The 15,439-nt window shown below is 35.8% G+C and overlaps 1 protein-coding gene across 2 annotated transcripts in view; it reads right to left on the bottom strand.

The window, feature by feature from the left end:
- Window positions 1-15,439, bottom strand: part of MED13L (mediator complex subunit 13L) — a 303,530-nt gene that overhangs the window by 247,892 nt on the left and 40,199 nt on the right. Inside the window, exon 2 of one of the 2 annotated variants that reach the window (XM_010342833.3) lies at window positions 14,717-14,954. In XM_010342833.3, the coding sequence (XP_010341135.2) occupies window positions 14,717-14,954 (238 nt within the window). Of the gene's footprint in view, window positions 1-14,716; window positions 14,955-15,439 lie in introns of those variants that run through there. The other variant, XM_074402190.1, reaches the window with a different exon arrangement.

Here is a 15,439-nt window from a genome sequence, read left to right as displayed (position 1 = left end):
AGTAGAGTTCATTTAAAAATATGACTATAAAATGCAATTACACAACAGTTAAATCTATCTGCTTTTCATATATCCTTCACGTTGCATCATAAAATAAAGATGTAATCCATAGTACAGACTAAAGACAAGCAAATTTAAATGTCTTATCTACAATGATGTATGTCACAGGAAGTAGCATGGTATGAACGCTGCATTCCTTATTTTTACTTTCTACACTTAATCCTATGACCTCTACCTCTCCAAAGGTAAAGGATAACAAAGGAATGATAGATTTATTTCTTCCTGGCCTCTGTTCCATTTTGGACATGTGAGGGTGAATAGAGGGAGTAATCCAAAATCCATGACCTATACTGCCACCAAATGCCAGCTGAGCTACGGTCACAAACAGAAAAAGAGAATAAGAGGTGGTCCCTGGCTAATGATAACAAGTAATCTTCGAGCATCTTCTGGGAAACACGGCAGCATTTCACGTGTTGCCAAACCAAAATTTCAACTAATAGAGGGAATTCAAGCAACTCCAGGTATGCGTGTGTGTTTGCAAGCATCGTTGGAGGAGATAGATCAACCTTGTTAACAATCTTTGAAAAATGTCACTTTGAAATCACACAATTTGCAAGGTACTAACTTGCTATCTTAAATATTTAGAAAGTAGATGTAACCCAAAGGCTATTTTGATAACAACTGAACAAAATATGTACACTGACACTTAAAGGTTTCATTGAAAATGTTTGCCTAAATCATACAATCTCATTTTATCATGTAGTCTGTTGCCATGACACTTAAAGAAACTAGTAATTAAGTCAGGATTGCAGAGTGAAAGATAGAAAGCTCAATGAAAGCTACTGTCAGTTTGATTCTACAGTAAAACATTCAGGACTTTCTCAGAGAGAGCCTCAGCTAAGCAACATTACCTGTCATTGCCATGCAGCAAATATCAACTCTAGTGTTGGACTGGTAATTTATAACTTATGTAAGACAGTCAATGTCATTCAACCCATGATGTATTTATAAGTTAATGTATCTATAAGAATTCTGACACACAAAGATCATTAAGAGCTATAACCCAATAAACAGTACTCTTCTTCCACAGCCAACCGTTCTATGAAACAATTACAAAATATGATTTTGGCCAAATGCTCAAACTACTTGCTATCTACAATACTAATAAAAGTAATTCATGAAGAAGTATTCAATTTTAAATAAAAAGTTTTTAATTTTCATTTAAGAAATTCAACTAGAGACTATAAAATAAGATACTACAGGCCAGGCACAGTAGCTCACACCTGTAATCCCAGCACTTTGGGAGGCTGAGATGGACGGATCACCTGAGGTCAGGAGATCACCTGAGACTAGCCTGGCAACATAGTGAAACCCCATCTTTACTAAAAACACAAAATTGTCTGGACATGGGGTGCATGTCTGTAGTCCCAGCTACTCAAGAGGCTGAGGCAAGAGAATCACCTGAACCCAGGAAGCAGAAGTGGCAGTGAGCCAAGATTGCACCTTTGCACTCAAATCTGAGTGACAAGAGCGAAACTCTGTCTCAAAAAAATAAAATAAGATAATGCACCTTTGCACTCAAGTCTGAGTGATAAGAGCGAAACTCTGTCTCAAAAAAATAAAATAAGATAATAAGATACTGCAAAAAGAAGAAAACTGTATCAATGCTTTTTCAATATGCACTTAAAAAGAACTCAAAGCATCAAGAAAATATTTCAAATGTGGCCACATACTCTCCTTAGTTAAAACGGTGTAACAACATCATGTCATATGTTTTCCTATGTGTTACAGGATACTGGGAAGGCTTCCTCGCATGCAATGGTGCTAGACTGATAATCTTTACACAAACTTCTATTACAGTCATTAAATCTGTTCATTGATTTATTCACCAAATATGTACTAGGCACTACTATCTCTTCTACTAGGTTCTCAGCTCCTGAAATGCAAAAATGTTTCTGATTCATTTCTGTATTCTGCATAACACCCAACATAATACAGGCTCAAATAAATGGTGGTAATTCTAAATATAAAAGATCATTTAACAATGGCAACACCTAACCTTTTAGGGTTTGTTGTTGGTTTGTTGTTGTTGTTGTTGGTGGTGGTGGTGGTTTGTTGTTGTTGTTGTTGTTGTTGTTGTTGTTGTTGAGACAGGGTCTCAATCTGTCACCCAGGCTGGAGTGCAATGGCACAATTTTGGCTCACTGTAGCCTTGACCCCAGCCCAGCTGATCCTCCCACATCAGCCTCTCAAGTAGCTGGGACTACAGGCACACGCCACCATGTCCAGCTAATCTATTTATTTTTTTTGTAGAGATGAGGCTTCACCATGTTGCCCAGGTCTCCAATACCTGAGCTCCTTTGGCCTCAAGCAGTCCTCCCACCTCGGCCTCCAAAAGTGCTGGGATTATAGGCATAACCCACCAAGCCCAGCACACCTTACATTTATAAAGCTCAAAGAATGCTTTTAAAGCATCCTCTCACATATCATTGATTGTTATTACATAATACTATAATTTTAAATGTGTGGGCAATTGAGCTGAATCAGTACTGATCCCAGGACATCCCATTAAAGTGTTTTTGCTATATGCTAGTTTAACGAATTGTCTGAACCATACTAGGAACCAAATAGATATCTGTGTATATTGGGACTAATCACTGATATTGCTATATTTAAGTCATTTAACCTTTTTTTTTTTTTTTTTTTTTGTAAAATGGTATGTGCTTACTGGGGATGAGGGGGGACTTTTAAATCTGTTTAAGGGCTCCAGCTGAGTTCCAGTTAATAAAGCCTTTACCACAGCAATGAGGATAATTGCCCCCAGCCACCTTTGCTACTCAAATCAAGAGGCCCTCTTTGTTATACTCTTCATGAAACCAATAAATGGCATGACAAATGTTTCCATAATAGGAGTCAGTATCAACAAATGCTATTTCCTCCCTAAACAATCAGAGTTGTATGTAATTTGTCCAAGGATGCCAAGGCAGACACCCTTTTCATTATAAATATCTACTAGGCTACTTTTAAAATAAGTTAAAAATACAGTGCCTGAAATTTAACTCAGAGTATCTAAATTTTTCTCCTTTAGACTAAATATATTTTAAAGTAAATTAAAAATAGCAAACATCAAAACAGCTTACATTTAAACAAGTTCAAAATTACCTGTGAAAAATAAAATAATCGAAATGAAGAGACCTCATGTTGAATAGGTTCACATTTCCCTTATTCAAGCAGTCTTTCCACAAATAATTAACTTGTTTTCTTTTGTGCCAGAAAGTAAGCCTTCAAGACCGGCAAAAAGTCTAACCTCCCCCAAGTGCTAGCAAAGTCAAAAATAAAAGCAATTTTTAAAAAGGAAAATATTTTGCATACAACATTATATGAGAAAAAGACTAATGACAGATTTATGAACACTCTAACCTTCCCTTTACATTGTATACATACGATCTTTTTCAACACACAGCCACTTCATCTTTATTTAATTTTTATCTCATTCTTTTTTTTTTTTGAATCAAGCCAGTTCTGCTGCATGATTAACTACAAACTGCAGGGTATTATTTCACCACAATACCCTGGCAACCAGCTCATATTCAGTTACACTATCAGCAGCACACAAAAAAAGAGAGAGAGGGAGAGAGAGAACTAATTGTATGATCATGTGGATATTGTAGAAGCCCTTTAGTTCAATCCTAGATGGGCCTCAAGAGGATAATGCTTATTCTGTTGAACTCACTGCCAAATCCCAATATGAAAGTGCCAGGATCAAAACAAGACCCAATTATACAGAGTGCATTTTATCAGCGTCGGGTTTATAAGAAATAGGTATGTGGCCCTGTACTTGTGGAAAATTGTTCAAAAATATTTACATAGATGGAGCTTAAAGAAAATTATGGAACACTTACTAGCCATAATGATATTCTGTGAGAATCTCTTCAGGTAGCATCAGGACAGCAGCTCAGTCACGAAATGCTTAAAGCAACACAATCCAATTTCATGATGTCCTAGTACTTAGAAGAGATTTTGACCAGGAGAGGTGGCTCACATTTCCCATATAATCCCAGCACTTTGGGAGGCCAAGGCAGGCAGACTACTTGAGGTCAGGAGTTCAAGACCAGCCTGGCCAACGTGGTGAAACCCCATCTTTACTAAAAATACAAAAATTAGGTAGGTGTTGTGGCATGTACCAGAATCCCAGCTACTCGGGAGGCTGAGGCAGGGGGATTGCCTGAACTCTGGAGGCAGAGGTTGCAGTGAGCTAAGATGGCACCACCACACTTCAGCCTGATTGAAAGAGTGAGACTCCATGTCAAAAACAAAAAAAAGAAAAAACAAAACAGATTTCTACACTGTCTGGATTCTTCAGGAGGACAAAAATTTATGTGTTATTTCTACCATTAAGGTATTTTTTGAAGTATCTTAGCCCTAGCCGGGTGTGGTGACACATGCCTGAAGTCCCAGCTACTCGGGAGGCTGAGGTAGGAGGATCACTTCAGCCCAGGAGTTCTGGGCTGTAGTGTGCTATGCCGATCAGGTGCCCACACTAAGTTTAGCATCAATATGGTGACCTCCCAGGAGCGGGGGATTACCAGATTGCCTAAAGAGGGGTGAACCGGCCCAGGTCGGAAACGGAGCAGGTCAAAACTCCCGTGGTGATCAGTAGTGGGATTGCGCCTGTGAACAGCCACTGCAGTCCAGCCTGGGCAACATAGTGAGACAGCGTCTCAAAAAAAAAATTAAATAAAATAAAAAAATCTTAGCCCTAGTAATATTTATGGCTGAGCATATCAAGTTTTAATTTCCATTTGCTCAAGCATCATAAAACAATACCAAATGAAAAACATCCGTAATTACTTTTACAAACAATTATTCACAGAAAGTTAAGCACAGAGTTTACATTAGTTTAGCCTACTATATACTTTAAGCAGATCCAGAGACCATAAAACAACTGAATGGTAGCCTCCTGCTTCACCAAGTTTTCCCAGTCTTTTGCTACGTATCTCTGATTTTTCAATATTTGGGCTATGACAAAAGATCTATACAAAGAAAAAGTAAGGGAGAAAAAAAGACCTCTAATGATAGCAGATATGCAATTCTAGCTTATCAACTACCTCAGTAAGATACAGGAATATCTCACTTTATTGCACTTCACATTATTTTGCTTTGCATATACTGCATTTCTTACAGATTTAAGGTATGTATCAACCCCGTGTTGAGCAAGCCTATCAACGCCAGTTTTCAAAAAGCATGGGCTCAATTCTTGTGTCTGTGTCACATTTTTGTAATTCTTGCAATATTTCAAACATTTTCATTATCACAATATCTGTTATGGTGGATCTGTGCTCAGTGACCTTTGATGTCACTATTAGATTGTTCAAGGGCACCACAAACTACACCCATGTAAAACAACCAACTGACCAATCGATCACTGTTTTATGCGTTGACTGCCTGAGGACTGGCTGTTCCCCATCTCTCTTACTCTCCTCAGGCCTATTTGCTAAGAAACAATACTGAAATTAGGCCAATTAATAACCCCTTCAATGGCCTCTAAATGTTCAAGTGAAAAGGAAGAACTGCCTATCTCTTACTCTGTATCAAAATCGAGAAATAATTAAGCTTAGTGAAGAAGTCACAGCCAAAGCCAAGACAGGCTGAAAGCTTGTGCTCTTGTGCCAAGAAGCCAAGCTGTGAATGCAAAAAAAAAAAAAAAAAAACACTTGAAGGAAATCACAACTGCTACTCCAGCGAACACATGAATGATAAGAAAGTGAAACAGGCTTATTGCTGATATGGACAAAGTCTGAGTGGTCTGAAAAGATCACACCAGCCACGATATTCCCTTAAGTCAAAGCCTAACCCAGAACAAGGCACAAACTCTCTTCAATTCTACCAAGGCTGACAGAGGTGTGGAAGCAAAACTGGGAGGTAGCAGAGGTTGGTTCACGAGGATTAAGGAAAGAAGCCATCTCCATTACATAAAGGCACAAGGGGAAGCAGCAAGTGCTGACAGGAGAAGATGCAACTTCTCCATGCAGAACCTTGCTAGGATCATTAATCAAGGTGGCTACACTAAACAACAGGTTTTCTTTTTTTGCTTTTCTAGAGAGAGGGTCTCACTCCATCACTCAGGCTGGAGTGCAGTGGCACAATCACAGCTCACTGTAACATTGAACTCTTGGGCTCAAGTGATCCTCCAACCTTAGCCTCTCAAGTAGCAGAAACTACAAGGCGAACACCACCATGCCCAACTAATGGTTTTCTTTTCTGCAGAGACAGCGTCCCACTGCAGAAGAGGATATTCATTCATGATCCACCAAGATCCATTCCCCACTTCCTCCTTCCCAAGAAAACCCTAGTTTTATTTTAGGGAATTTTTATTTCATCTCCTATATAAAATACTGTGAATAGTACCACCAACCTAATGCCATTTATACATGTCAGCAGTGATTTGCTTACAGGCAAAAGGTGTTATTCTCTATAAATGTGTAGCTCTACTCCATTCAGTTTTAATGTTCTAATACATCATTCTTTCTTGAATTATTTAGGTCCTAAATTCTACCAATATTTAAACCTTTTCTTCAATTTTCCACATTCATATTCTTATATCAGCCTCCCTGACCAAGAGCTAAAACTAAGAAAATATTTTACTAAGCAAAAAAAAAAAAAAAAAACCTTTAACTGTATCACTATGCCATCTTAATGTACAATTTCTTTTTTAAATTCTTTTAATAGAGATGAGAGCTCACTATGTTGCCCAAGCTGTTCTCAAACTTCTGGGCTCAAGAGATCCTCTGACCTTAGCCTCCCAAAGTGCTGGGATTACAGGAATGAGCCATCCCACCAAGCCACAACCACCTTTGCTATCTTAAGGTTTTCTGAGGTACAAGCTTTTCAAATAAAACATGCTCAAATGGTGGGGGGGGGGGGGGGATCAAACACAGCTACGCTTAAAAATGTTAGACTAAACACTTATCTACCAGTCACAATGTAGTCATCATAAAAATTACTCACATTTTAAAAAAGAATATAATATATCAATTAACAGCGAATCCAGTGTTAAGACAATTTTCAACTCTATTTGTTCCAATGGTGACTCTAGTATCTCATTTAAGGGGATTTTACTCAGGTTTACTTTATATAAGTAGGTGATTTCACATCAATGCAGCACATTAGGCCATAATACCTATATTTACCAACAAACTGTAAATTATAATATTTTTACCAATTGTTTAATTTTCATATCATTAAAACGTAAGTCCTTTACATGCTACTTCACCACAATCTCAGTATACATGTCTCATTTTTCATAGAAAAAAACTAATTATATGGTTCAGTAAGTTGCCTGTGGTAACACATCGATTTTACTTACACTTAAAAGTTAGACTTTAGCTTGTTCTCTCAATTTCAAGCATATTTACCTTAATAATGGTATCTAATTCATTAGATCTTTTTCTATTCTTCATCTGAAAGAATAGATTATTGGATTCTACACAAAAGAAAGAATAGAGATTATGATCTTACCATAATTTTATAAGATGAATGTATTATTTACCAAAGTCTTAATAAGTATGTTATTTTTTTCTTTCAAGTATATAATTACATATTAAATCTAGTATTTAATAAGTATGCACTAGAATCATTCAGATAATCATCACACAATGAAAAACATACTTTATAACCTTGGCAAACTCATTCTTTCAAACAAAACAGAAAAACAGAATAGTGATAAAATTAAAAGAATCAGGAAATTTACATCAAGACTTGAACAATTTAGATCCAAGAAAAATAAAAGTATACTTCATAAATTACTTAGACCTAGCTACTATTTACTACTGGATATGTGTTTTTCCTGAAAGTACTTGTATTTTCATTATTATCCACAAAATAATGACAAATATGAAAGGTAAAGTAGCTAGGCACTGTGGCTCACACCTGTAATTCCAGCACTTTGGGAGTCCGAGGCAGGTGGATCACTTGAGGTCAGGAGTTTGAGACCAGCCTGGCCAACACGCAGCCCTACTCAAGAACAAACCTACAAAAAATTAGCACCTAAAGTCCCAGCTACTCATGAGACTGAGGCAGGAGAACCACCTGAACCAGGGAAGTGGAAGCTGCCATGAGCTGAGATCGCATCAGGGCACTCCACCCTGGGCGACAAAGTGAGACTCTGTCTCAACAGCAACAAAAAAAGTCAAGTGAAACTTACTTTTCCGGTACACTGTAATACCAATTTCAAAGATTAACTGTGAAGTTAATGTTGACACATAAAATATTTCAAATCTACAATGCTGCTGCAAAATGGTATCATTCATGTTTTCAAAATCACAAGAATCCTATACTTAAAAAATAAATAAATCCAAATGCTGTAAAAACTATTTTCCACTTCAGTCAGGGATTAATTTCAATGACTCACAAATTCAACCCCACTAAAGAAAAAAAAAGATCTAAAAACAGAGTGAAAATAAGTCAAAGATCAGATTTTCTCCTTGGGAGAAGTTCTCAAAGTGAATGACATTTTACCTAGAGATAATTTCATTCCTGTCAATTTTAAAAGAGTCATTATTTTTCCAGAAAGAATTTTTAAATTTCAACTGGTAATAAATTCATGTATAATACTGATTATTTTTACCATTTAGTTAAAGATAAGCAGAAATCACCAAAAATCAACTGAAAGTTCACAGGCTCTAAGATACACAGTAAGATATTCCTACATATTTTATCGTCTGTGATTGTAGATAATTCAGTGTCAATACTTCTCTTTGTAGGTATGCTAAGCAACAGGGTTGCTCATTTTTAGAGTGTGACACTGCCATCATAATTTGCCTTTTCTAGATCTTCAATATTTTTCTTCTCTTCTCCTCTTGAACTCTGCTGTGACTTAAGAATGCAGTCGTCATCTGATCTCCACTGCTTTTATAAAGAAGGTGATTCAGGAAGTTTTCAGTTGGTTTAAACAGGCTCAAAATCAGGCTCTTTTGAGGAAAGAGATATTCACGCACTCTCAAAGTTTCACCCCAACTTTACTTAACAACTACAAAAGGAAAGGGTATCTTTACACTGGAGAAACCTGGCAGATACTACCTTCATCAAGTGATCAAGCTCAGTACCATCAATATCGAGACAAACTGACACGACGTGCTTCCAACGTGATGCCATGGAAAGTACACAACATCACCTAACATATTCTTGCCAAAAATGTTTATTCTGACTCTAATGGTAAGGAAACAATTAGACAAATTCAAAATGTGAAACATTTACAGGACAACTAAACTGCTCCCTTCCAATAACAATAATATCACTGATCTCCAAGACAACTTCGGAAATACTGTGAGAGGAAACAAGTCATCTAAAAATGTGTGATCCTGATTGCATTCTGGATCAGAGAGAGAGAGAAAACTATAAAAGGTATTACTGGGGCAATTGGGAAATTTGAATATGGACTGAATATTAGATCATTTAATTATATCAATATTAAATTTCTTGAATATGACAAAAGTGCTCTGGTTATGTAAGAAAGTGTTTCACATTCCCATGGGGCTTAAATGCTGAAGTATTTAGGTGCAAAGGTCCATGAAGTCTGAAAACTGCTTTCAAACAGTTTAGATGGAAAAAGAGGCATATGCATCTATGTGTGTAAATATATTTATTTAAACATAAAAAGCTAGAAGGAATGGAGAAGTTAGGTTCTTGCTTGGAGTTATCTAAACAAAGTCCCACATTTGGAATTGCAGACTGTAATCTATACATACAGATTATAAAACTAAAAAACTCAGCCTTCCCACACCCCACAAAATGCCCACTTGGAATCAGTTCAATTAATAATAGTACTAGTGTCTTAAATTATCTTACAATGTAGTCACTATCAGAAAACAGATCACTTTTTCCAGGCTCGCTTATGTCTAATGTTTTTTACAATCACCCACACCTCTTGGCATAGGAGGCAGCACTCTTAAAAATAGAAAAAGCAATATTTATGTCTCTAAATACACAACAAAGTGTAATAACTGCCAATCTACCCCTGCACAGACAATAAAGCCAATTCACAAGACTTCGGATACTGTTACAGGGATAATCATTTTTAGAGTTGTACAGATGTATTCTTGTTGTAATTTATATTTGCCTATAATAATCAAAAAAAAGGACAACAAATTTTAAAATTGTAGACAGTGCATATTTAGTGCTAAATATTTTTGGTAGAAAATATACAAAATAAATTGGCTATTTCTATACTCTTGGGAATTAAAATCAGAAATAATAATGCCTATTTTAACTAGGTTTCAATCTCCTCACATTATGAAATCATTAAAAATTTTCACAAATGAATTATAAGTCAATCTTCTGGGAGTGCAATACTGCACTACATTAGAACCTTGTAAAATAGGTTTCAGTATTGATTAAACAAACTTTCTTAAGCACATACTAGGCTTAATCTGACACTTCTCCTTCTGGACCAGAGATTTGCAAAGCTTTGGGCAAGTAATCTGCAGTTCTGAGAGGTCTATGCTTGCTCTTTGTACTATTTTGGGGTTTCCAGATTGCACGTCTTTCCCATCACTAACTAACAGGCAGTGAATTGGCTAGAAGATTGTGTTTATTTAAAAACTATTTGTTACCAGGCATAGTGGCTCATGCCTGTAATCCTAGCACTTTGGGAGACAAAGGCAGGCAGATCTCTTGAGGTTGGGAGTTTGAGATCAGCCTGGCCAACAGGCTGAAACCCTGACTCTATTAAAAATACAAAAATTAGCCGGGCATGGTAGTGCACACCTACAATCTAAACTACACAGGAGGGCTGAGGCAGGAGAATCACTTGAACCAGAAGGCAGAGGTTGCAGTGAACCCAGATAATGCCACTGCACTCCAGCCTGGGCAACAAAGCAAGACGCCATCTCAAAAAAGAAAGTATTTGTTTGGTATATTAGAAGTCAATTCAGCACACTGTACTAACCTCCAAAACTTAAATTAAAATGTAGATCTTAGTCAAGCCAAAACAGCAAAGATATAATAAAACTGTTAAAGACTATTGACATGAATTATAGAATATAATCATTAGTATTTTAAATAAATCTGTATCCTGAACTAAACAGAATATTTAAGTTCACATTCGTTTATTACTAATCTTCCTAACTGTACCTTTCCTGATCAGAAACCTTTAATTCCTCAAAATCTGTCAAATTAAGTCCAAATTTCTTATCCTTGCTTCTGCATACTCCACACTATGACCCACCTAACTCAGCCTTTTAGAGAAGAGACTATTTCACTCCTACCCTAAGCCCCAGGCAACCTGTTCTTGCCACAATCCATTCACAGCCTATAGGTCTTTGTACAGTAGCAGTAGCAATAGCTACAATTACAGATTAACTGCTAAGTATTGCTTAGCTGCCTAAGTAATTTTAATTTTTCTTAACCTCGTAACTTAATTCACAGTAAGGAAACTGAGGCACAGTTTAACTAATTAGACCAAGAATACTCAGCTAGTGACCATGCAAGCAGTCAAACCCAAGCAATCCAGAGCCCATGCTCTAAATCACTTCACCACACATATTAAGAACAATTCCCCACACGAAAGCCTAAAAGTGTTTATCCAAGTGACAAGGACAGACTATAAATACGTTATAGTCTTCTCAGACTATTTCACAGATATTTTAAGCAATTAAACAAAAAGGACAGTATCATAAAACTAACTTGTGTGTGCACCCTGTAGGATTATTTTTATTTTATGAGATACTCTATATATTTAAATGCAAGATGGTTGTTTTGGTATTATATCTTGTAAGTTTCTTTGCAGTATGCTATTTGGAGTATACTGTGAAGACAAAAAAAAAGCCAAATGACATAACTAAAAAGCAATTTAAGAAACAGTAAAATGTCCGTATTAAAAAAATATTACAAATAATGGTAATGTCATGCTTAACATTAAAGCCTGCTAACAGGATTCTGCTATTAACTATTTATTTTTTGAGACAGGTTCTCACTCTGTTACCCGGGCTGAGTGCAGTGGCATGATCTCTGTTCACTGCAACCTTCAACTCCTGGGCTCAAGCGATCCTCCAGTCTCAGCCACCCAAGTAGCTGGGATTATAGACGCGTGTCACCACACTTGGCTAATTTTTTTTTTTTTTGTACATTTTGTAAACGCAGGGTTTTACCATGCTGCCCAGGCTGGTCTCAAACTCCTAACCTCAAGCAATCAGCCCCGACTTGGCCTCCCAAAGTGTTGGGATTACTGGCATGAGCTACCATGCCCAGTCCACAATTTTCTTCACCCAAAATAAAATAACTCAAATATATTAGAAAATGAAATAGATTCTAAAATACTCCCACTTTGTATGGCTACCAATTAAAATATTCCCTTTATATCCTTCAGTTTTTCATGACTGCTATCATATTTCCCCTTATTTGAAACAAAGCTGTCTCTATGCCACTCATTTTTCAAATTAAGGCTAGATATTTTCTGTAATTAAGCTGAACCATATATAACCTTTTTCAACTACTTTTACCTACAAAAATGGACAGTTGGTATAAATGGATCTAAAACCTTCCTCAAAATTCAACAGATTAAAAAGAGCAGATGTACTCAATGAAGTTACAATTATTCTGTTGCTATAAATACTTTCCCAGTAGAATACAAAATATAAACAGCTTATACCATTTTCAAACTCAAAAGAAATCATTCCCAAGAGAAAGTATTCACAATACATTTAATTAGAAAATTAGAAAAACTATATGGTACCAATTTCATTTGTACATAAAACATCCAAAACTCTTTCAGACTTCGGGGTTTTTATTTCTTTGTTCTCTTCGTATGATGGTTCTATGTTTTCCTAATTTTCTAATTTAAACACAGTGTTTCTGTAATTTTCTAAAAATAATTCCATCTTTGCTTAAATCTTTACCAAAAAATACTTAAGACATTAATCTACACATGCAATCTAAAACAACTAGACCAAAATTTAATACCCCTTTTTGTTAACTCAGTAACAAAGCCCACGAGAAATAACATAACAATTTAATAAGCTATTTCTAAGGACATTGACAATTTTCTTTGTTGGCATAAATAATTTTATTCTATATATCAACTAGATAAGCCTAATTAGCAGCTGGGTTTGGTTTCCTCATCATTACAGTATGATATGTATCACAGTACAAAGAGCAAACCAAAAAGCTAAAATGTAAGAGATTAATAAATACAGGGAAATGGAAGATGACAGAAACAATCATGAAAAATAAGAAAGTCACTTTTTAAAAAAAGCTTTAATACCTCTCTGCTACATGGGGAAAAAATTTTAAAGAGTAAAAATATGCTCATATTTTATTGGAAAAACAAAAACGTAATTATCTTCCAGGTGACATCTTATTTTTAAAATTCTAATAAACAGAATCGAGATGTTTGAAAACTAATTTTACCTGAGTTAGCTGCTAATTACATAAAACAGGCTTTGAGATGAACATAAGTTCTGGGATTTTGCTGATTACCCAGCTAAGCAAGCAGTCTCACCTAGAATGGGTTCTTACATTTATAAGCCAAATACCCTAAGAAATATCAGGATAAAGGTTTGAGCTGAACAGACAAATGGACCATAAAGCAAACAGCTCAATTAGTCCATTGTGGTTTACCGCCCTCTGGCTGCTGTGGCAGGAGCTATCACAGATTAAAAAATGGCTGCCAAGAAAAACCAGCAAGGTGTCAAGCAAAAGTTGGCAGAAAATCCTTTAGGCAAATGTAAAAGCTTTAGAACAGAGGCTCAAACATACATTAAAGTTAGTTTTACTCCCTCCTTTAAAAAATACTAAAAACATCAAGTAACAAAACATTTCAAACACGATTTGAAATTTTTCAGCCACAGATTAACAAAATAAAGTTGGCTCTAGAAAACTAAGTCAAAAAGAGTTAATAACCTAACTAAAAATTAGAATTAGTGTTGCTTTAAAAAATTCCTTGGCACACTAAATAGAAACACTTAGGTAGAGAGGTAAAAATTTTTACCAGAAATTCAAAGACAACTGATAAAATTTCCTGTTTATAAAACTGTAGTAAATATTAAAAAGCAGCTTAGAAAAATGAAACTCTTATATTAATTCAGTTTCCAGATATCAGATGCAATCTGAAGCTAAACATCAGGCAACACTGGAGCCGATGTTTCCTGGAATCACCAAATTACATAAAAAGCAAAAATAAAATCAAGAGAAAATCTGCTACACCATAAATTCAGATAAGATCCTATATATTAACCTTTCCTCAAAATACTATTCAATGTAATCTCACAGTTTTGTCCAATTAGGCTCAAAACTGATTTCTATATCACTCTCCAATTTTCCACCAAAGAGTTCAGCTGGCAATGAACCATAACCACCACAGTCCAAGGAAAAAACAATACTGTTCAATTCACTATCTTGTTAGTTACTCACAATTCACTATCATTTAAAAACAGTGGATCTTAGCCTGGTTTCCACCCCACCACACCCAGGAGACACAATGCTTTCATTTAATAGTAGTGGTTCACAGGATCTGATTCTCAGCATAACTGGAAAAGGACAAGAGAGTTAGAAAAAACAGGGATGGGAGGAAGAGGGGTGAGAATGTTCCTTTTGAGAGAGACATACATGAAACACTTACGATCTTTCTTTTAGACAAGTCTTAATAATCTGATTGAGATTTACCAATGTTCAAAAAAATACGATGCAAATAATTTTTAAGAAAAAAAAACAGAAACCTTACCCTGCAGTTCATGATGTATTACACCCACTAGGTTGGGTTCGTCTCCCCACCAGAATATCCATAACTCTTTGCAATCTGGTTTGACATCACGACGCCATACACAAAGCAGGTTAGCTTGCAGACACCGGATGAAACTTAATAGAATTGGATCGTCTTGGGCTGGGGCTGAAATTATGGGTCCACAGTCCCCATGCCCTCCAAAATTGTACCTACGCCATTTGATTCCCGTGAGTTCAGCCTGGAAAAAGACAAAAAATTGTAATCGTTTTCTCTTTTTATTTACAGACCACTAAAAACAGTCTTCTGTACAGAAAATCAACTGTGCTAAAATAAATATTTACACTAAGCCATATCATGAGATTCGTCACAATGAAGAATATATGTAAAACCTTCTCGAATTTTAAGGTAGGAGAAAAGTTATTTTCTATCAAGATTTCTAAATAGCTCCATACATTAAATACCAAAATAAAACAAGCTGACAATCATTATTTCCTGTTGAATTGTCTAAACATTTATCATAAAGTCCCTATACAGAAAACTATTTTCTATGTTATCATTCAATATTCAACTCATAGATTATATTTAGAAATCAAGTAAGATTTTTAAAATGTTTGTATAATTAAAATAATTTCTTTCAAATAATTTCTTCAATTTCTTTCCATCCACAAGCTAGTTTAAATCCTTTTTTAATCAGGGAAGCAGTTAGCATGAAGTATGAGTGCT

This window comes from Saimiri boliviensis, chromosome 7 (genome assembly GCF_048565385.1).
Source record: "Saimiri boliviensis isolate mSaiBol1 chromosome 7, mSaiBol1.pri, whole genome shotgun sequence".
Classification (NCBI taxonomy): Eukaryota; Metazoa; Chordata; class Mammalia; order Primates; family Cebidae; genus Saimiri; species Saimiri boliviensis.
Note: the sequence above shows the minus strand (reverse complement) of the source record. Positions and strands in the feature narration are given on the sequence as shown.